At 38.0% G+C, this 24,558-nt stretch overlaps 1 protein-coding gene across 1 annotated transcript in view; it reads left to right on the top strand.

Annotated features, from left to right (window-relative positions):
• The window catches only part of LOC306878386 (eukaryotic translation initiation factor 3 subunit E-A-like), a 60,062-nt gene that overhangs the window by 23,844 nt on the left and 11,660 nt on the right, over window positions 1–24,558 (top strand). The window contains exons 6-9 of the mRNA XM_079430714.1: window positions 1,685–1,810; window positions 2,489–2,613; window positions 9,921–10,047; window positions 14,834–14,935. Coding sequence (XP_079286840.1) covers window positions 1,685–1,810; window positions 2,489–2,613; window positions 9,921–10,047; window positions 14,834–14,935 — 480 coding nt within the window. The remainder of the gene's footprint in view (window positions 1–1,684; window positions 1,811–2,488; window positions 2,614–9,920; window positions 10,048–14,833; window positions 14,936–24,558) is intronic.

Genomic DNA, 24,558 nt, shown 5'->3' with positions numbered 1-24,558 from the left:
ATGGCTGGCTGTCTTGTTGTGTGTGTGCCGCTACGTCTGTCATAGGTCATAATCACTCCACTTCCCATAAGCCTCTGGCTATAGCTCATCCCGCTTTTATTCATGAACACACGCTTAGATATTTCAGCAGCTCCCTAATCTGCAACACATTATCTCCTCACTTTGTTTGTTTTTGTCTTTTTAGTCATAATTTAAAACAGCTTACGTTCCTTTGAAGCTGATTGTCTCTGCAGAGATGAACCAAACCTTGTTCATATTTCCATACAAGAAGCTGAGCGAGTATCTTTCAAGGGTTTCATAACTCGATTCCGCAGGATGTTTTTCTTTTGCGCTAAATGTTCAGGAGATTATCACAATTACTAGTTAATCAAGTTATCTAAACATTATTTTCAAGGGCCTGTTTCTTCTTAAGACTTATGTTATTGGCTTCTGCTGTCAAAGGGTTTTAGTCAAGGTAGAAGTGACGTAGGACCGTAGAAACTATGTAACCCTTATAGCCTTGTGAAAAATGAAATGCTTTTAATTATTTGTCCTTGTCAAATGGTTCTTATTTACTTTGTAAACAGAACTCTCCGTCCTCCCCAGTTTTTGTTTAGTTTGATCTTTGATTTGATTGGTTGAGTTTCTTTACCTAATGTCTGGACCTCATTCTCTTCCACGAGCAGACATTTTGATTAGCGTCCCACCACTCTGGTCCTGTCCACATCTCAGGGCTGATCAAAGCTTGCAGACATGTGTTAGGGCCAGTAACAGAGGCAGCAGCGGTAGCACTGCACACATCATTAAAGACCCTCACCGAAGGCAATGCACTAAGGTCACCGCAAGTTCACGTGAACTTTGGAGAGCTTTTCTTCCCCATTCCAGATATCAGAATGAATGACTCCATATAACACATATAACATATATTGTTAGACTTTAATTCATGTCTGTTTCTCTATTTCGAAAAGACATGTTCCTGTTCGTGTTTCAGTGATTTGAAGCCACTTTAATCTCTTGACGTGACCCTTCTTACCCTCGAGATAGCACTTGACCCTAGGCTAGTTAAAGAGCACTTGTTTAACTTGCGTAATTATTTCCCAGCAATATCACAGACAAGTTGGCCTTTAACCTTTAGCTCTTGTCTGAGGACCTCTTTGACCTAACAAACTTAAAAACATATATATATATTTGTGTTTGTGTGTTATAAAACATACAATTTCATTGTCTAGAAATTTGACATTAATCACAAATCATCAGGGTAAAATTTTTAGTAGTGTTCGATTAATTCTTGACATTACAAAATAGAAAATTTAATCAATTGATTGTATTTATTTATTGGGGTGATTTAGATGTGCCTAGTAAAGTGAAATGCAGAAAGGCACAGCCATAACTATCTCAAAAATAAAGCACATGAAGTTTCATAAAAAGCTAAATGATCTTTTAGGTTCCGTTTCTTTTTCCCTTGTGAGACCGATTCCCGAAGATGACATAATTTCATTCGTTTATCCACTGTAAATAAAGAAGTTACTCCGGCGAGCAGTGTTGCCAAGAAAGCTTAACTTTTAACTGTGGGAAATGGTAGATGTCAGAAATACAGTATTCAGAAGGTAATCAGTGTATTATTATTGTGAGCGAGTTGATTCATTGTCTAGCTTTGTTTACAGTGGGTCAATGTGTTTTTCTCTGTTTGTCTGTGTTTGTGCAGGTCCCCGCCACAGACAGAAACGCGCTGAACTCTTTGTGGGGCAAGCTGGCCTCTGAGATCCTGATGCAGAACTGGGAAGCTGCCATGGAGGACCTCACCCGCCTGAGGGAGACTATCGATAACAATGTAATGCCCCGCCACTCAGAATTCAATACCGCACTCAGATTCTCTTACATAGGCCATAATATTGACCGCCTTGCGTTTGAGCACAGCACCGCCGCTGTTGCCGTTCTTCTCCTCCATCTCCTCGATTCCTTCTCACCGCAGCTCACAAGTCAAGCAAAACCTTAATTGCTGTTTTATGTCAGTGCAGCTTGATTTTTAATTGGAGGAACTGAGCTGGGAAAGAAGGGTTTGGCCTGGGGAGAAGTATGAGTAAATAAAAAATTAAAGTCTTTGGACATTGTAAATTTCTATTCTGAACTTTGATTCGTACCTAGTCTGGAAGGCAGCGGAAGCCAAGTGTTGTTTTTTTCGGAGTCAGAAGTTCATCTTGGAGTTTGAAGTTTAATGACTTTGCCATTAAAGGAATAAATTACATTTGACTATATAAAAACAATGTTATTTTAAATTGCAACAATTTTTTGCCTAAAGCTATCTCGATTATCTTTAGCTAACTCAATCTTAATTCCTAATTATTTGTAATTTCATAAAGCACATTCAGTTCAAAATCTCCTTGTTTTCCATAAAGAAACTTTTATATAGGTTTGGAACAACATGAGGCTTACTGACAGAATCTTAATTTGGGGTTGAACTATCCTTTTAATATTATTTTTAACACCCCCATTTTTGTTTTCTCTTCAGACTGTAAGTTCTCCTCTGCAGTCTCTCCAGCAAAGGACTTGGCTGATCCACTGGTCTCTCTTCGTGTTCTTCAACCACCCCAAAGGGAGAGACAACATCATCGAGCTTTTCCTCTACCAGCCACAGTAAGCACCCTCTGCAGCTGCTCGTTTTCCATCTGGGATTTGGTTTTGCTTTGGTTTGACTCTAATAAAAACGGATGAGGTAGGAAGAGAGCACGGGTCCAGGTTGGAAAGCCCACTGCAGTCCGCAAACAAAATTGCTGATGCTTGGCTCACCAGCCGGCCGCTCACAGACCCATGACCCCAGCGGTCAGTGCGAAAACGAGCCTGGCAGCTCGGACGAATGCTGACAATGGCAAATGGTCTGTTCAACTCACGGGTTCAATGTTTTAAGCTTTTTTAAGTGATGGTTTCGAGTCTGGACAAGTCTGTCGATCTTTCAGTCATTTTCAGTTTGTTTGTGAACACAGAAAAATGTTAATGAATCACCTCTGACCTTCATTCATAATCGGGTCTAACTGTTCCATGAGGAAGAAGTGGTTTCCTCATGAAACGCCAGTAGTGGGAATATAGTTTGTAGTTACAAATCCAAATATCAATTTGATGAGCATAGAAACATGAAAATGTTATCAAACAACATGGCAGAAGGACTTGTGGGGTATTTGCAGAGAAATTAATTTTTTTTAATGCTCATTTCACCAATTGTTACATTTTAGATTACCTTTGCAAATAATAATTTGTCAATTAGTAATTAGTTAATCAATAATTAATTAATCTAAATTAGTATCAAAAATTCATATCCATTAATCACACTCTACATTATAACCCTTAATTCACTTGTAGCATCTGTGAAAAACAATTGGTTTTATTTTTGAATGTTTTTTTTTTGTTCTTTCTTTTTATTAATATTTCAATGTGTATGTGTAAAAATAGTTTTAAATATAAAAGTGATATTATATAGTAACAATTTATTTTTTGTCATGTTTATATAATCTATTAATATGTAATTACATTTAGAAATTAATATTAAAATGTAAATACAAAACTAAGAGAGAGAAAAAGATAAAAAAAATAAAACTTGTTAAATTGTTACAACAAAAGTAGCTGTTGTTATTATTATTATTTCTCACAATTGGGCAAGAGTCTCAGCCCTAGCTACTTGTTTTAAATTGGCTGTAATCTGGGGCTTTTTGTTGCTGACATGTCAAGGACTTAACACATTAAAGGGCAGCAAGGTTCAGTCCTGTAGTGTGTACTTGCAAAGAAAGAAGCTTCAGGGGTCTGCTATTTTTTTTTTTAAGTGGGTTTACATCAGGTGCGTAAGGTAGGTAGGTAACTTGAATAATTATACATTCCATCTATTTTAAGGCCACACTTTTCCCCTAATGCTATATTGTGGAGCCTAATGCCTATACACCATTCACAGACAAAATTGAATCTGCCTCTAAGTTTCCACCAGCACAAATGATTAAGGGTGACCAGACCAATAATTACTCATTAGTACCTGACCATAGTGGGTGAAAAGACAGATTGAGGTGGCTTATTGTGCTGTCGTTAGCTGGAAAACCATATTTTGGTTTGGCTTTTTCTTTGTTCATGACCACTGTGCTGTTTTAAGGGCCAATGACCTGTGGCCGTGAACCGAGTGTGAATGTTTGACCTGCCTTTGAGACAACCGGCTGGCTTAACAGCAGCCCTTTGGACTTAGGTGCTCATTATACAAAAACATTTGTTATGCTTCATTAATACAGCTCCAAAAAGGTACTTGTAATTTGTGGTTGGGCTCGTCAGATCAGAGGTCTTTAGATGCTGGCAGCCTTCGTTTCATTTTTTTGTTCTCTTACCTCTTCTGCCTTCTGCTTTTATCTGCAGAGCTGTGGCCATGAAGAGCAATCAGACCATATAAATCTGAATTCGAGTGTAATTTACTGCATTAGATACATTGCGTTTTCTGCACCACAACAGTATTGCGTTTTTAGAGGGTGGATGCATTGATCGTCTTGTTTTAGTAGGAAAACGGCATCACGGTCTGTTTTTGACCCTGTGAAAAGACCTTTTGTTTTCTGTTCTTTTTGTTATTCTTGAAGTTTTGTTGACAATTAGGCTGACATCAGCCTGTGGCGTTCAGGTTCGTTTCATAGTTGTTTGGCTGTCGTTCAGGACTGGGTACGATGGTGTTCTCGGCCTGAAGATCGTTCACGATGTAGTCGTGCTGTTGAGCAGACGGCCAAAACAAAAACAGAAACTGAACTTTTTTCAGTGCAAGAAAAACGATACCAAAGATAGGCTATCATATAATACGCTCCAACCAAGTCCAAGGGCAGTTCGAGAGAGAATATTGTCACAAGATGACCTATGATGTAGGTGCAAACAGGAAAGCTAATGCCGCCGAAACACTATCCCGGCCAGCGCAGAGTGGATTCAGAGTTTCACTTGATTTATCTCTAATTCCCCTCCTCCCTCCAGATGCATCATGAAACTGGAACTGCACCACCGTTCCTTCCTACCTTTTTCTCTCCCTGCTCTCTCAGAGCCACCAAATTAGGGCTGCAACAACTAATCGATTTTAATTTTATTGAAGAGCCTCCATCATTGATACCACTTTAAGATATTGAGAAATTTATTTATTGAGGGGAAAAAAATTGATTAAAAGTGACAGTAAAAAGTTTACATTGTTGCTTTTCTATTTAAAATAGAATGCTGTTCTTTTGAACTTTCTACAAATTAAAGAGTCCTGAAAAAACTAATTGTTTCCACAAAAATATCAGGCAGCATGATTTTTTTCAAATTGAGCACCAAATCTGCATATCACAATGATTTCTGAAAGACTGGAGTAGTGATGCTGAAATTTAGCTTTGTCATCACAGGGATAAATTCGATTTTAAAACCTATTACAATAGAAGAATGTACTTTTTAAATTGTAATGTTTCGCAACACCGGTATTTAGTTTTTACTGTGTTTTTACCAAGGCTTTTTTAATTCAAAAATTGACTTTCAAAAACATTTTCAAGACATTTACAAAATTAGAACAAAAAAAATCTTACTGACCAACTTTTGAATGGCTGTGTATCTGTCTTTTTAAAAATTTGTTTGACTTTTTTTAAAGGGGTCATCGGATGCCCATTTTACACAAGTTGATATGATTCTTTAGGGTCTTAATGAAAAGTCTATAACATACTTTGGTTAAAAATTCTCAATGGTAGTTTAAAAAACACCTTTTTAAACCTGTCAAAATCAGCTCTGTCTTCAGCACGCTGATCTAGTCCATGCTTCTTAAAATCCTAGTGAGCTCTGCTGACTCTGCCCCTCTCTTCTGTGGAGTGACGAGCAGACCATAGATTTGTGTAGATTCCCTATTCGACCGCTCCAGATACGTTGACACATCAGGCATCTCACATTCACTTTAATAATCAATGAATATTCAAAGATATACAAGCATAGAAGCACACAGTCAATGCGCTCAAAGATTCGCAGACTGTTCCAAAAATGGTGGATGGCTTGCATATCGCGGTCCATAGAAACAGTCGATAATGAGGAATCTAGGTATATATATCTATGGATCATACTAAACTTCAGCCGCGAAACTGGCTTACTAGCACATTATTAGGAAAGGCAATTTGAAAAGATTCATAAACCCTTATACTCCCTTCTTCTGTAGATAAAGCTGGATCACGAATGATTTGGGCGAACAAAGACGCATTTATGTAGATCGAGGATCGGTGCATTCCCTTCAAAGTGAAAGTAACATTAATCCTCTGCCTTCAGCGGCTCAGATGTCGGGAGTAAATGATGACTGCTATATTCATTATTACATCCAACAACAAAACACTTCAATCGCTTAATCGGAGACATCTTGTCTTCCCCTGCACCGGAGCTGACACAATGGCGGACCGCTCTCAGCTCACTCAGGGCAATTGTTACAAACTACCAGGCTCAGGGTAGCGTAACAATAATGGTGAGGCCACGCACAAAGTTAGTTAAATCAAAATAAACTAGGGCTGCCACTAACGATTATTTTTATTTTGATTTAATCTAACGACTAATTTTTCGATTAATCGATTAATCTAAATGACTAATTTCCCGCAAAAAAAATCAACAATTTTACTTACAAATATTTTATTAAACCAAATGAAATCTAAATTTCTATGAAATCCTTTTTTAAAGCAAAAGTGAAGTGCAACATAGAGTGCAAGAAGCAAGTGTCCATCTGTTAGTCCAAATCACTGAAATCAGTTCAGTATTATAGTGTGAGAATGACAACATATCCACATGTTCTAGTCTACATACAATTCTAATCAAAAAACACTTTTTAAAGAAGTATTTACCAGAAATATTATTTACCAGAATTTTAGGTGAAAAATGTAAATGTGCAGTATTTCTGAAAAACACTTTTTTTATATATATAAAATCAATTAATTGTATATGCTTTTTATTATTAAAATTTAATGGAACAATTAAAATGGAATTCAGAAAATAATGGAAAACAGAATTTGGTAAAGATAAAACTGTAAAACTCAATTAATTAGACAGGCTTTTTGATTAATAAAATTTAACAAAACTGAATTTGGAAATAAAACTGATTTCATAGGGCCCTATAATTATATATATATTTTTTTTGTGGTAATAAAAATGGATTTAAGTGAACAATAGCTTTTAAAATTACTTAAAGTACATATATAATAGCAATGATGCAATAATTAGTTCAAATAAAGTATCAAAAGCAAGAAATCATATGGTTTTATTGAACAAAACTGTTCAAATACATAATGTATTATACAATAGAGCTATTGTAGATTACGCTTTACAACAAAGGCCTGCAGGGGGCGCCGACGGCCGGATGATTATTTTTACACATTACTGTTTAATATTGACCAAGCACCATTTAATTCAAACGTACACTTAATCTTTAATATTTGGCCATTTCTTTAGGACAGAAATGCTACAGCCACTGTAATTAAATGAATGTGGACATCAAACAGTGTAAACTCAGAGTGAGGGTTTCTTTTATTTTGAAATCGTGATGTATTCTCCTGTGTTAGTGTAGATTTATAAATGATTTATAATGTGTTTTATGGATTCTAGTCCGTGAAATGCGCCACTTCCGGTATTTTGCCAGTTAGTCGACGTGAGCAAAATGAAGTAGACGATTTTTAATAATCGACTAGTCGCGACGAATCGCGACAGCCCTAAACGTTTATTAAAGTAAATTATACTAAAAATAAATCCAAAAAAAAGAAAACGACTGAAGAATTAAAGAAGGCTCAAAGTCTGGTGCTGGAGAGAAGTCGAGCTCAAACGGGGCACACCACACTGTAGGACAGAGATCCTTAAATCAGTCAACTCATCATCGGTGATCCACTGCACCTGCCGCTCGTTTCCACCCTGCAAACAGACAAAACACATGCACAAACCAGAACCTAAAACGCTACCTAGACGCGAACAGATCCTGTTTAGGGAACAGGTGCTACCCCGGATCGTAACAGCATTTAAAAGTGTTTCTTTTAAATGTTCTTTACTTTATTTTTACTTGAAACAGATTATTTTTTTTTTATTATTGTTCATTACGTGAAAATAATTCAGCCAGAGTTGTAATAATGGTTTTTTTAGATGGATAACATTCTTCTTACTTCTTACAGTTGACACTTACTTTGTGACGTTCCTTATTTAAACTGCTCCAACTGGAAAGTACGTTGAGAGGGAGAGAGGTGAAATGGGAGCGAGACATGACGCAGGCCGGACTCTAACTTGGGTCAACTGCACAATCAACACCTTAATCCATTATCGAAAGTAATTTTTTAGTTGCTGCCTTATCCCAAATCCTCAGCTCCGCAAGGGGAATGTGAGGCACTCAAATTAAACTACTACTTCCTGTTTGCCCTCTTCCTCGCGAAGTCATTTAGCAACCGATTAAGCCGTATCATTGGCTTTGGTTGTAGCTGTCGGGCTTGGTTAGATAATGCTTTTTTTTTTCTGTTCAAAGCCCAGATATGGCATCATGACTCATGTGAGCGGTCTGGCCATCGGAGCCTCCCTGGGAGAGCGAGTAGGTGTAAGTTAATCAGGAACACAGTATGAAGTGTTGTGGTTTGCCATGAAGTCAGCCAACTACAAAGGGAGGAGAGACCGAAGGCTGTGGCAACTGGGATCACACGCCGCCGAAGCCCGCTGCCGTTTTTAGCTCCGACATCACAAGTGCCACAGGCCCCCTTGTCCCTTTAATTGTTTCGGCTAGTTAAACCATCCTGCAGCCCTCCTCCTTTTCCTCCAAATGACATGTGTTTCTCTGTGCTGCTCTGTAAGGGAGCTTAAGGGCCTGGCCAAGGTAAAGCAGCGCCACTTCCTCCTTGAAATTTAATTTGGTCCTCATATGGGGGGATGAAGAGGGGGGTCAAAGATGTTTGCACAGATACCACAGGCGCAGAGGACGCCCTCCAAATTGACTCGAAATGTTAAGTGCACTTTAACAGGAGCTCTCAGCCCTGTGACAAGGCATCTGTTGTATGTGGGTTTTTTTTTGGTCCATATAAGTCAAGTCAAGTTTATTGTCATTCCGCTACATGTGGGGACATACAGTGGAACGAAATGTCGTGCCTCGCAGGACCACGGTGCTACATAAATGCAGACATACAACAATGAAGTAAAAAAACACTATAAACCTATACACAACTAACCTACTGACAGATTTTAACTATAAGTATACTATATATATTTACCCTATACAATCTAAAAAAAATACAAACTATATGAATGCTTCACATAAATACTGTACATGTGCAAAGAGAAACATTTTGAGTCAAGCAGCTAGCTGGTTGGGGAACAGAGCAGGATGATTTGTAGTGCCTGAGCATGTAAACATACGTATATTGCTGAGTCTTTTGTGGGATTGTGTACACGCAGCAGTGTGTGTGAAGTGTCTAGTGCACATAGAGGAGAGTGTGTTACAGGTGGTTTGTACAGGCCCACTCACCTGTGTGAATATAAGGCCCTTAGAATATAAGAAAGCTCTTGCACATCTGTCGTCGGTAGAGAGGGAACTTTCTCTTGGGTTAGAATAGTAGTGCTATGTAGCTTTCATTCTCGGAGAAGCCCACAGTTAGTTGACCTGTGGCTGAAAAAACAAGTCCCTGGTGGATAGTGTTTCACTGCTCTGCAGGCTTGTAGCTGGTGATCCGTGTCTAGAAAAAGGGGCTTTTCCTTTTCCCTTCCCTCCACAGTGGGCCCAATGAACAGAGGAGCTTTCAACACCCTGACTCTTGTTCTTCTGTTTGAGAATCTGCATGTTCACTATATGAGAACTTGCTGGAAATTGCTGTGAAACAACAGTGTCTGACCTCGACAAATTACATCACGTGACTTCATGTTTTCATGGAGAGATCATAGATGTTTTTCTGGTGTGTGACCATTGTTTTTGTTTGTTTTTCTGTTTACAGGTACCTCAATGCTATTCAGACCATGTGCCCACACATACTGCGCTACCTAACCACAGCCGTCATCACTAACAAGGACGTCCGCAAGCGTAGGCAGGTGCTAAAGGATCTGGTGAAAGTTATCCAGCAGGTATCAGGCAGAACTTTGATTCTTCATTTATGTCCTCCTTTGTCCTTCAGTTGATTTGTACTCCTTGTTTTGAGATATACAGGTACATCTCAAAAAATTTGAATATCGTTAAAAAGTTCAAGTTTCATTCAAAAGTGAAACTTTCATATATTTTAGATTCATTACATGTTAAGTAAAACATTTCAAAAGTTTTTTTTTTTTTTTTTTTTTTTTTTTTTTTTGGTGATTAGAGCTTACAGTTTATGAAAGTCAGAAATCAGTACCTCAAAATATTAGAATATTTTCATTTGAGTTTCAATTAATGACCATCCCTACAGTATAAATTCCGGGCATTTCTTGTTCTTTGAAACCACAATAATGGGGAAGACTGCTGACTTGGCAATGATCCAGAAGACAAACCTTGTATTGTCAAGAGGAAGATGAGAGACACCAGACCCAACAATGCAGATGACCTGAAGGCCGCTATCAAAGCAACCTGGGCTTCCATTACACCTGAGCAGTGCCACAGGCTGAGTGCCTCCATGCCACGCCGCATTGATGCAGTAATTCATGCAAAAGGAGGCCCAACCAAGTATTGAGTGCATAGAAATTATGTAATATTCTAATTTTCTGAGACACTGAATTTGGGGTTTTCATTTTCTGTAAGCCATAATCATCAAAATTTCAAGAAATAAAGGCTTGAAATATTTCACTCTGTGTAATGAATCAATATAATATATGGTTTTCACTTTCTGAAATGAGTGACAAAAAAAATTGACCTTTTTCACGATATTCTTTTTTTTTTTTTTTAGGTGTAACTGTGTGTGTGTGTTTGTATGTTTGATGAATTTGATGCATCATTAAAAAAACATTGAATTAAATATAAATATTATAATAATAATTATTATATATATGTATGTGTGTGTGTTTGTATGTTTGATGAATTTGGTGCATCATTAAAAGAAAGTTGAATTAAAAATATAAATATTATTATTATTATAATAATAATAATTTTATTTATATATATATATATATATATTAGGGCTGTCAACGTTAACGCATGCGATTAATTCAAAACCCTTAACGCGTTAAAATAAATTAACGCAAAATTACTGAAACACAATTTCTATTCGAAACCTTTTTCCCCGATTTCGCTTCTCTGTTTGCAATAAGATCATTTTAAGCCACTAAACTCTGGGAAAGTTTCCATTCCAGTGATCCAGCAAGCAAATCCATTCAAGCAATCAGTCCAAAACAGGGCTAATGTAAAGAAAATCAGGCTGATTACATAAGAGATGGTGGAGAGAATAGATACTCACGTTGCGTTTTCAGTGAATTATTAATTCCAGTGTGTTTCGCTCAAGCTCTGTGATTGTTTCTGAAGAGCGCGAGAGCTCACTCAAGCATCGCGCAGTGTGAAATACAGACTGAACGTATCGTCAAAATATCCCACCACTGTTTGATATGCAAACTACGTTTTCTCGGCTGGATCAAGCAAACCAGCTTCTTTTGTTGTTTGAGTTTTGATGGTTGAGGATTGCAATCAAGGTAAAGATGATTGCGGTGATACAGGAGTTGTAAGCACGCGTGAGTCTGATACACCGTGTTTGAGCGCTCTTGACGCACAGATCATGTGTTGTAAGGCTGTAAAAATGGCTGAAAAACTAAATTCGAATTTTGTACTTAAATACTATCAATTTATTTTTTTTATCAGAATTTAAAAGGCATAATTTCAATTAGGGGAAATAAAGCTTTTGGCTTCTCTCCTGAGGCCACAAGAGGACGCATCGAGCAAAATATTATTAATTCATGGTTCTTCAAAGCATAAAATAACACTACTATCTTTGAAAAATTGCATAATGTTAAAAATAATGTTTAATAAATGTTTAAGTTGCTTAAACAATTAGAAACAAAACAGCATCATATATACAGTTTAATACAAAGCACGGAAAACAAATCACAAAGAGTGAGATGCGGTGGAATGGGGAGAGACCTGCCCCGCCATAAAGTTTTGAGACATGTTTTTTCAAAGTTGAACTTACAATAATTTCAAATGGCTTTTTAAATAACAACGGTGATAGATGTCCCTCTAGAAAATGTGTAAAATATGCGTTCTGTGTGAACGGCTTGGTTCCAGTTTTGACGTAAACAACATCTCCGCATTGTTCTCTTTTTCCGCAGTATTTTGAATGAACAACGTATCTAGTGGCTTCAACTGGATAGATTTAAAAAAACCTACCTACATCATCATCGCATCTTGTGCGCCACTGATAAGGCTGCCTGACTCACGCTTGAAATGAATGTGGATTTTATTTTAAATTCAACGAATATTTGAAATTCTAATGTGTTGTATTCATGCACAGACACATTTCAGTACATTCACGTTGTTTCCACACACATTCAGGATAATGTTTTGATTTGTCTTATGTATGTTGTTGTGTTTAGTCCGTGCACAAATGTGTCAATTATATGAACAACTAATATCATTTGGTTCTTTTGGTGTCCTTTTGGAGTCTCCCAAGTGTTTTTTTTTTTTTTATAAAGATATCTAAATTTATCTTGAAATAAGCTTGCAGAAAATAGTTTTGTGAGAATTTGCTGGATATATTAAATGATGACAAAATTAACGTATTAAGCAAGATAAATTGTATATGCTTAATTTTTTTATAAGCGTGCGATTTAAAAAAAAAATTGAATGTTGACAGCCCTAATATATATTCATATTATGTAATGTATATTATAATTATGAATGTATTTTTCTTTTATAAACATTAAAATATTTATACTAGTTAATTAAAAACAATTCATATGTTTGAGTTAATGATTAATAAACCTTTTTTTGTTTCCATATATTAGTCTTTTTTTTTCAGTTAATTTTACACACCGTAAAAGGAGAGTTCCCATACATGTGTATGTAAATATTACTTTTTATTTCTGAAACATTGAACTGTTTATACTAGTTAAAATTAATTAATACGAATTCACATTTTAATTATATTATTTATATTACATGAACTATTCTTTCTCTTATTTCTATTGTTTTTTTAATTACTATTTTACATTTTAGTAGTATTTTTAATTTTACAAACACAGAAAATGGAGAGTTAGATGTATGCCAAGCTGAAAAAAGTAGTTTATTTCCTATTCATTTTACACTATAATTTCTTAAACTTAAGCCTTTATCCTTTTATTTTAGTAGGAGCAATAGTATTGGTCAGGTGGTGTTCTATTTCATAACTGTTTAGTTTTCTGTTGATCTACCTGCAGTCATCCACACTAGCCTTGCATCTACTGAAAGATGTTTTCAATGGGAAGTTACCCACATCAGACCAAACAACACTTTCTCTCTCGTGTTAAAGTATATTTTTATTTGAATTTAATACATCCAGCACATTATACCTCAGTGAGGGAATCTTATACCTCACTGCGTCTGTGGAAATTAATGAATGAAAAATCAGTGTATTGGCCAGAAAATAAAAGCTCCGTTTATCTATCTGCCTCCTCAGGCCGTGTGAGTCTTGAACCCATTAGATTTGATGAATGGTGCTGGACAGTCTGATTGTAGTGTTCCAGTGTCTCCGTGTCCAACAACAGTAGCTTCTTCAGAGATCAATGACACTGAAATCCAAATAAGCATGTCCCTGCAGCCTTTGCGTAATCACTTAAACATGTGTCCTGAGGTGCTCACCATACTCCCTGCACAAGTTTCCTCTCTCATGGTTACTTAAGCATCTGTGGTATTTAGATCCAGGGAAGTCCCAGAGACGATCATATATCCAAATCAGACTCATCCCATCAGGTCCTCTGCTAAAGGGACTGTACTAAATGTCTCAGCCTTTGGCCGTTTACAGACATGGCACATTAGGCAGCGGTTTTTGCTCATTATTATGTACAGCCAGGTTGAACCAAAAATTTAAGTTCTCTGATCATCTGCACACCTTTATATTGTTTGAAACCAAGATTTTCTTTCTACTATGCAACACAAGATATATTTTGTAGAATGCAAAGGCTGTTCTTTTCAGTATATAGAAAATGTGGGAGAAGACTAGCTATGTTTGTCAAAGCAGCAAATTTAATTTATTTGACACTTTTTGACATTTTAATTAAATTGGTTCAAAGTAGAAATAAAGTGGTATCCACAGGGGAAGCCAATAAGACTTTTATTAAATGTAATAGTTTTTTTTTTTTTTTCAGACCAAAATTATTCAGACATAAATTTAGAAAGTCGTATTACTTTTTTTTTTTTTTTTTTTTAATGAACATCTAGGAATTATTTTTTCTGTATTTATTTTTCATTCACATCTTGGTGTTTCCATCCAGCATTTTTATGTGAAATCACAAAATCTACATGAAAATGTGGGTGAAAGGTCATGCTGCTGCTAAGTACAGAAAATATGCCAAAAGAGATGTCCATATGACTTGAGCACTGTTTTCCAAGTCTTCTTAAGGAAGTTTTACTATTAAAAAATAATTCTCATTAAATAAGCCATATGTTACATACTGTAGGCAAATTAACTGTCAGCTTGTGCCAATTAAGAAAGTAGATGCAACAGTTTGGCAACAGCCACGTTTGTAACCACAAGATGAAAGCAGCAGTAATTTTGTGCTTGAACAGCTGATATCAGTTCTGCATGTAATGTGACATTTTATTTGTTAGTAAAACACTTACATGCATGTCATCAAGTAAGTTTACAATGAGAAACACACCCCAATTTAAGAACCAACTGTATATGTAAAAAGAACATTTAATTTGTGTGTGAGCTTTCCCTTAAATTGCATTGTTTTTTTTCTTTTGTCTTCTTTTTAGGAGTCGTACACCTACAAAGATCCCATCACGGAGTTTGTGGAGTGTCTATATGTGAATTTTGACTTTGATAGTGCTCAGAGGAAGCTGAGAGAGTGTGAAGCGGTAAGTTCCAGCTGTCTTTTCATGTTACCTTTTTATTAGCTCGTTTCTCAGCGTGTCCTTAAAAGCATGGCACACCCTCCTCTTTATAGGGACTTTGCAGATTGATTGCATCTTCTGTCATGTTCCTGTTTTTCCCAAAGCGTGAGATTCATAACGTTTCATAACAGGTTCCATTAGCGAAAGCGTTTGAAGAGACTATCCTTCTCCTAAGATGTTGAGCTCATCCTTCACTGCTTGTCTGGCCACAAAAAGCGTTTAGCTTTGTAATTTATGCAGATGATGTCTCAATTTCCCTAATGAGGAGATGTGATGTCATCATAACGAGTCTCCGACCTTTGATTGGTCAGAGGCATCCTCTGAACTTTCCTAGAACTGGTGATAGTCATTAGCGATGCTGTGTGTCACTTTTCTGCAGCCACAAACAGCCTACCCTTCTGTTTCGGGCCCTGAAAGGGGTCTTAAAGCACAGCGGTCTCATTGTACCGCGGTGTCATGGCGAGCTGTGGAAGTGGGCCCCTGAAAGAGCCTCTGACTCACCATTTGTCATGTTTTTATGATAGGCGGTAATTGTCAGATCAGTGGGATGGTTAACAAGAAGTTCTTTTGGTGAGCAGAGGCAGACGCATGCACTGGAAAGAGCTTTCTGTGGTACAGACAAGCCAATGATCTGTATTTTTGTTCCCGTTTATAAATGGCCTTCCATAATGGTCTCTTCATCAGTTTTCACCCTGACCCTGCTGTGTCATTCTTTCTGTTTTTACAGTTAAACTACTGACTTATAGTGCCAACACAGCACCAAAAAACAAAAACATATTGAAATAGAGTAACAAGCTCTGTTTCAAAGAAATAGCCACCTCAAAAAAAAATTTAATTGTAAATATCATTTTTGGTGGTGGGGATTCTGAAGACTCTGATAGTCGCTCTTTTCCATGCAGTATTTATTGTAATGAAACTAAAGTTTTCAAGTTTCAAAACGTCCAAGGCACTATTAAAATATCATAAAAGTGGTCCATATGATTTGTGAGCCATATCCATATACTTCCATATACTTTTGTATGACTTGTTTTTTTTGTTTTTTTTTTTTGATTCTGTAATCTTCCCCCACAGTGAGCTGTTGGGAGTCATCGCTTTGAATGCAATCAGATCAGAATCACAAATGAATCTTTCAGAATAATCCACTGAAAACATCCAACTCAAAAGAACGATTTGTTCATGAATCAGACATTGCTTTTTCTCATATATTTGTATGATAAGAAGGGTGGATGTGAAGATTTTGTTCTATATTGCATATTTTAGTTTAGTATAACAATGATAATTTTCCATCTGTTTCTCACACAAAGATATCATATGGCTTCTGAAGTCTTGGAATATGGTATATGAGGAATAAAGACCACTTTTATTGTGCTTTTTTGCATGATCTTCGAATCTTGTGTCAGTCTACGCTCATCAACTTCACAATTTCTCCTTTTAAGTTCCACAAAGAAAAAAAAAAGTTTTTCAGATTTGGAACATAGTGGTAGTACTAAATTCTAAAATATGCTGTATATATTAAACACTTATTTAAAAGGGCTTTAAAAGTTGATGTACTTTTTTCTTTACAATACATTGGTTTTATCATTACCATAGTGTAGAAATAGTGCAAAGACTTTTGCTACCATGTGATTACAGACATCGTTGGCACAGCACCGAGATTTGTTCGCCATTCTGAACATGGAAAACATTACATTTTGACCTAAATGCATTTGGTAAGCTGCACCTCAAACATGCCAAATCTTAAACGGCAAAAAGTATTTTACTTTGAAAAAGAAAATCTCAGTGTGATAAAAGCCAGAAATGGCCTTCAGGCGCATTCTTGGTTGCAGTAAACACATTACATTACAAAGATTCATACCAGGCGTAATTAGCTTGAGTGCCTATAGCCTAGTGTGCACTTATGTCAAAGCTCATTCCTGTTCTCTAAATGATTATGAATTCAAAGACCAGTTGCACTTCACATCTTCTGCCATTGCCTAAAATAAAACAATTCAGTTTTTAGCAACAAGCACCTAATATGTTAAATCACAGGCTTTTTATAGTAGAATTAAATCACCCAACTTAACGCTGACATGATTTATAAGCATTTACTCCTGTGAGAGTGCCCATTTGGTCAGGCCAGCTGTTTTTCATTGTAGATGTTTATCGTCAAGAAGCAGAGGAAAACGAGGCCCAAATCAATGTTTTCTGGTGGGGGTCTCTGCAGGTCCGACTGATCGAGTCATTTGGGAGATCTCTATTACACTTTGCATGCTTGGAGGCCAGGCTTTGTAAGGCTAGCAGTAATTAGCACACCTGCATCTGTGAGATATTGAGAGAGCCCTCCGGCTACTGGACCTCCAGAACCATGCTTATTCTACAACAAGAGCTCAGCCCAGACACTGCGTAAATGGTCACTAATTAGTCCTGACCCTGATTATGAAAGCCTGAGGCATTTTTGAGATCACAAACTACAAAAAAAGTTAAACTGTGTGGCATGCGAGCATAACTGGCTAGGCTCAGATGTGTGTCAGCTCTAAATGCTTGCAAATTCACAGTCTGATTGAGTGGTGACTTAGAAAATCAGAATTGCCCATCTACAACAGCCCAAGGCTTTTCCTGGTAGGCTGCCGAAGCCTCGCGAGTCATCAGACTGTCTGCGCTCGACCGCCAACAAGTGTCCTCTTACTTTCAAACAAAAGGAAGAGAAAAAAAAAGTATAATGACCCAAATGAGCATTTTTTTTAAGTAATAAAGAAAATATTATTGAAAAGAGGTTCATGACCTCCAAAAATTTTCTCTTCCCCCTCAGGAATTCAAACTAAATGTTATTTACACTTTATTTTTATTAAAATATATTTGCGCATATGTCTGTTGATCACTTGTCACCATTTTAAGTAAAACATATCACTTACAAGATTTAAGTCCTGTAAGAGGAAAGTTTTTCTCTCTCATTTAACATTAACTTATTTCTCATATATACAGGTGCATCTCAAAAAATTAGAATATCGTGAAATTTTTATTTTTTTGGTAACTTATTTCAAAAAGTGAAACTTTCATATTTTCTAGATTCATTACGTGTAAAGTAAAACATTTTAAAAGATGTTTTTGTTTTAATTTTGATGATTTAGACCTTACAGCTCATGAAAGTCATAAATCCAGTATCTCAAAATATTAGAATATTTCCTAAGATCAATAATAAAAAAAGGATTTGCAAAACAGAAAAGTTCAAGTTCTTTAAATTGTTCATTTCTTCACTGAATACTTGGTCGGGGCTCCTTTAGCACAAAATACAGCAACAGTGAGGTGTGGCATGGAAGCGATCAGCCTGTGGCACTGCTGAGACTTCAGCTCGTCTGTATTGTTGGATCGACTGTTTCTCATCTCTCTCTTGAAAATATCCCATAGATTCTGTATGGGATTCAGGTCAGGCATGTTAGCTGGCCAATCAAGCACAGTAATATCATGGTCAGCAAACCACTTGTAAGTGTTTTTGCCACTGTGGGCAGGTACTAAAGTCCTGCTGGAAAAGGAAATCAGCATCCCCATAAAGCTTGTCAGCAGATGGAAGCATAAAGTGCTCCAAAATCTCCTGGTAGATGGCCGCATTGACTTTGGACTTGATAAAACACAATGGACCAACACCAGCAGACGTCACAGCACCCCAAATCATCAATGACTTCAGAAACTTCACACTGGACTTCAAGCAGCTTTGATTCTGTGCCTCTCCAGTCTTCCTCCAGACTCCAGACCTTGATTTCCAAATGAAATGCAAAGTTTACTTTTATCTGAAAAGAGGACTTTGGACCACTGAGCAAGATTCTCTTTAGCCCAGGTAAGATGCTTCTGACATTGTCTCTGGTTCAGAAGTGGCTTGGTAGCCCTTTTACTGAAGATGTCTGAGCTTGGTGACTCTTGATCCACTGACTCCAGCTTCATTCCACTCCTTGTGAAGCTCTTCCAAGTGTTTAAATCAGCTTTGCTTGACAGTATTGTCAAGCTTGTGGTCATCCCTGTTGCGTGTGCACCTTTTCCTACCCAATTTCTTCCTTCCAGTCAACTTTGCATTTAATAAGCTCTGATACAGCACTCTGTAAACAGCCACACCTTTCAGTAATGACCCTCTGTCACTTACTCTCTTTGTGGAGGGTGTCAATGATTGTCTTCTGGACCACTCCCAGTCAGCAATCTTCCCCATTATTGTGGTTTCAGAGAACAAGAGATACCCGTAATTTATACTGTAGGGATGGTCATATATTGAAACTCAAATGTAAATATTCTAATATTTTGAGATACTGGATTTTTGACTTTCATGAGCTGTAAGGTCTAATCATCAAAATTAAAACAACAAAAAAATGTAAATGTTTTACATGTAATGAATCTAGAAAATATGAAAGTTTCACTTTTGAAATGTTACCAAAAAAAAATTAACTTTATTACAACATTCTAATTTTTTGAGATGCACCTGTGTATATATGTGTGTGTATATATATGCATGTATTAGTTACTGGGATTTTCACGCACAACCATTTCTAGGGTTTACAAAGAATGGTGTGAAAAGGGAAAAACATCCAGTATGCGGCAGTCCTGTGGGCGAAAATGCCTTGTTGATGCTAGAGGTCAGAGGAGAATGGGCCGACTGATTCAAGCTGATAGAAGAGCAACTTTGACTGAAATAACCACTCATTACAACCGAGGTATGCAGCAAAGCATTTGTGAAGCCACAACACGCACAACCTTGAGGCGGATGGGCTACAACAGCAGAAGACCCCACCGGGTACCACTCATCTCCACTACAAATAGGAAAAAGAGGCTACAATTTGCACGAGCTCACGAAAATTGGACGGTTGAAGAATGTTGCCTGGTCTGATGAGTCTCGATTTCTGTTGAGACATTCAGATGGTAGAGTCAGAATTTGGCGTAAACAGAATGAGAACATGGATCCATCATGCCTTGTTACCACTGTGCAGGCTGGTGGTGGTGGTGTTATGGTGTGCGGGATGTTTTCTTGGCACACTTTAGGCCCCTTAGTGCCAATTGGGCATCGTTTAAATGCCACGGCCTACCTGAGCATTGTTTCTGACCATGTCCATCCCTTTATGACCACCATGTACCCATCCTCTGATGGCTACTTCCAGCAGGATAATGCACCATGTCACAAAGCTCAAATCATTTCAAATTGGTTTCTTGAACATGACAATGAGTTCACTGTACTAAAATGGCCCCCACAGTCACCAGATCTCAACCCAATAGAGCATCTTTGGGATGTGGTGGAACGGGAGCTTCGTGCCCTGGATGTGCATCCCACAAATCTCCATCAACTGCAAGATGCTATCCTATCAATATGGGCCAACATTTCTAAAGAATGCTTTCAGCACCTTGTTGAATCAATGCCACGTAGAATTAAGGCAGTTCTGAAGGCGAAAGGGGGTCAAACACCGTATTAGTATGGTGTTCCTAATAATCCTTTAGGTGAGTGTATATATGTATATACACATACATGTATGTATATATACACATACTCATACACTCACTGGCCACTTTATTAGGTACACCTTGCTAGTACCGGGTTGGACCCCCTTTTGCCTTCAGAACTGCCTTAATTCTTCGTGGCATAGATTCAACAAGGTGTTGGAAACATTCCTCAGAGATTTAGGTCTATATTGACATGATAGCATCACGCAGTTGCTGCAAATTTGTCGGCTGCACATCCATGATGCAATTCTCCCGTTCCACCACATCCCAAAGGTGCTCTATTGGATTGAGATCTGGTGACTGTGGAGGCCATTTGAGTAAAGTGAACTCATTGTCATGTTCAAGAAACCAGTCTGAGATGATTTGAGCTTTGTGACATGGTGCATTATCCTGCTGGAAGTAGCCATCAGAAGATGGGTACACTGTAGTCATAAAGGGATGGACATGGTCAGCAAAAATACTCAGGTAGGCTGTGGCATTTAAACGATGCTCAATTGGTACTAAGGGGCCCAAAGTGTGCCAAGAAAATATCCCCCACACCATTACACCACCACCACCAGCCTGAACCGTTGAGACAAGGCAGGATGGATCCACGCTTTCATGTTCTTTACGCCAAATTCTGACCGTACCATCTGAATATCGCAGCAGAAATTGAGACTCATCAGACCAGGCAACGTTTTTCCAATCTTCTATTGTCCAATTTTGGTGAGCCTGTGCGAATTGTAGCCTCTGATTCCTGTTCTTAGCTGACAGGAGTGGCACCCAGTGTGGTCTTCTGCTGCTGTAGCCCATCTGCTTCAGGGTTCGACGTGTTGTGCGTTCAGAGATTGTATTCTGCATACCTTGGTTGTAACGACTGGTTATTTGAGTTACTGTTGCCTGACCTCTGACATCAACAAGGCATTTTCGTCCACACAACTGCCGCTCACTGGATATTTTCTCTTTTTCGGACCATTCTCTGTAAACCAGGGCTATAGAATTATCTTCATTTGAGGGCCGGATTATCGAATTGAACATTTGAAGGGGGCCAAGGGGGTCGGGGGCCGTCCCAATCTTTTTCTTGGGGGCCTATAAAATTGGAAATTAAATTTAAATGCATATTCAGCAATAAAATTAATATTAACAACAGTAACATATATAAAAGGGTTAACATTAGTGCTGTCTGCCATTCAATAAAAAAAATTATAATCACACATTTTTTGTAATTAAAAAAATGTGACTGAATGCATATTAATATATTTGTCATTTTCACACTGAACTTACAAATTAATATAGAAACAACATAAAGATGGTATATTTAAAATGTTTTTAATGGCATCTTTTTACTAGCCTATTATTAACATGGTATCATTGATACAAATAATGTTACCGTTGTCTCTAAATCTATTTTTCCTTTAATTTTAGCTATTATTATAGTATAATTGAAATGTTATATTATTTTTTAACATTTTAATAGGCTTTGAAAAATATAACAACTTTATATAAGTGAACTTAAAACAATCTTCACAAACTGTAAATTGTATGCATAAGCTATATTGACTAATCTTTATTCAAGCAACAAGTTAATCAGCAAGCAGAGCTGTCAAGTGATTTCTCTTTTTCTTTAGCTCTTTGATTCACATCAATCACAGACTGCAGCAGGTTTCACTTTAAAAGCAGCGCTGTTTCTTTAATAAAACCTGATACACATGACGCGGATGTGACACGCATCCAATTTTCTCCCAACTCTTTATGGTCATTTAGGATTTTATATCTGATTTAAGACTGTGTTTATGAGGTAATTCGCCAAAACCACGTATTTTTACATCATTGTGTGTGGTTTTGTCCATTGAAGCGCTGGCGCACTTGTCTGAAGCTTATGAGGACAGCCAAACAGCAGATTTTCAAACTATACTTCCTGCTTTGATAAATCTTCGTCCAGTGTCGGCGCAATTTATCGCCAGAAGTTATGACCGATAACACCGTCTTTAAACTTGTTTAAACTAACGTTAGAATTGTGGGGGTATCATAACTCCTTCACATAAGTCGTGGCCTAATGGTTAGAGAGTCGGACTCGTAATCGAAAGGTTGCGGGTTCGAGTCCCCGGCCGGCAGGAATTGTAGGTGGGGGGAGTGAATGTACAGCGCTCTCTCCACCCTCAATACCACGACTGAGGTGCCCTTGAGCAAGGCACCGAACCCCCAACTGCTCCCCGGGCGCTGCAGCATGGCTGCCCACTGCTCCGGGTGTGTGTTCACGGTGTGTGTGTGTGTGTGTGTGTGTGTGTGCATTTGTTCACTACTCACTGCTGTGTGTGTGCACTTGGATGGGTTAAACGCAGAGCACCAATTTCGAGTATGGGTCACCATACTTGACAATACGTCACGACGACGACGATAAGCGCTTGTCAAAACTGCCATCTATTGATGTTGCGGTCTCCAGTAGATTGTTGTAATTGCTTCTCTCCCTTTTCTTTTTGGCTGGCCCGGGCCAGTGTTGCCACCTTGTGGACAAACTAGTTAGTGCAAGAACAATTCAAGGTGAATGTGCCAACTGCGTACTCTTCCTTGGGCCGGATGAAGATGATTGGCGGAACGGGTTGGCTCGGGACGCCAATTGAATAGCCCTGCTGTAAACCCTAAAGATGGCTGTGCGTGAAAATCCCAGTAGATCAGCAGTTCTTGAAATACTCAGACCAGCCCGTCTGGCACCAACAACCATTCCACGTTCAAAGTCATTTAAATCCCCTTTCTTCCCCATTCTGATCCTCGGTTTGAACTTCAGCAAGTCGTCTTCACCACATCTAGATGCCTAAATGCATTGAGTTGCTGCCATGTGATTGGCTGATTAGCAATTTGTGTTACCAAGCAATTGAACAGGTGTACCTAATAGTGGCCGGTGATATATACACACACACACACACACCTGAACATATACAGTGTGTGCAGAATTATTAGGCAATTGATATTCTGGTTATATTTTTTTTTCCATTTTACCAATTCCAAACCACATCAATCTTAGCTACTATTGAGTTTGTATTTAATCATTTATAAGTGATATATAATTGTCCATGAAGGCTGAAAGTCAAAAACTCCTTGTTTCAGGTATGCAGAATTATTAGGCAGATTTTCTTTTACAGATAAAATGAGCCAAAAAAGAGATTGATCGCTGCTGAGGTTGGACGTCATTTTACATTTCTTAAAAGATCCTGAGTTATGGGACAAAAAATGTGAAGTGGTTGACCCAAACAAATTCACATGCACTGAGCCAGAGGATTTGATGGCCTGTCCATGGAGACGCAGGCCGATCCTCGACCCAAATTAAGGCCCTTACTGATGCTGACTGCAGCTCAATATCCATTAGACAGCATCTGCGAGAGAATGGCTTAAAGAACAAAAAACGTCTTCAAAGGCCACGTCTCCTCCCACGCCACAAACTTGCCTGTTTGGAATTTGCAAGGGAGCACCAAACATGTGACACAGAAAGGTGGAAGAAAGTTTTATTCTCTGACGAGAAAAATGTAACCTGGATGGTCCTGATGGCTATTAACATTACTGGCATGACAAGGAGATCCCACTGGAGATGTTTTCTACGCGGCACAGTGGAGGAGGCTCCATCATTATCTGGGGTGTTTTTTCCTTCAGTGGGAAAATGGAGTTTCAGGTTGTGCAGGGGCGTCAAACGGTGGCTGACTATGTGGGCAGCTGGCACCCCTCTTAACTGAGGGCCCTCGTCTGTGCGGTAATGACTGGGTCATTCAACAGGACAACGCTGCAATTCACAACATCCGCCTGATGAAGGACCTCTTCCAGAAGAATAAAGTCGCTCTTTTGGACCATCCTGCGTATCCTCCTGATCTAAATCCCATCGAGACCACCCCTTTCAGTAATGATTTTCTGTCACTTACCCTCTTTTTGGAGTGTGTTAATGATTGCCTTCTGGACCACTGCCAAGTCACCAGTCTTCCCCATTATTGTGGTTTCAAAGAACAAGAGATACCCCAAATTTATACTGTAGGGATGGTCATTTAATGAAGCTCAAATGTTTTTATTTTGAGATACTGGATTTTTGACTTTCATGAGCTGTAAGCTCTAATCATCAAAATGAAAACAAAACAAATAGAATTTTTTACTTTACATGTAACGAATCGAGAATA

The sequence above is a fragment of the Barbus barbus genome (genome assembly GCF_936440315.1).
Source record: "Barbus barbus genome assembly, chromosome: 12".
Lineage (NCBI taxonomy): Eukaryota > Metazoa > Chordata > Actinopteri > Cypriniformes > Cyprinidae > Barbus > Barbus barbus.
This window is presented reverse-complemented; position numbering and strand designations above follow the sequence as displayed.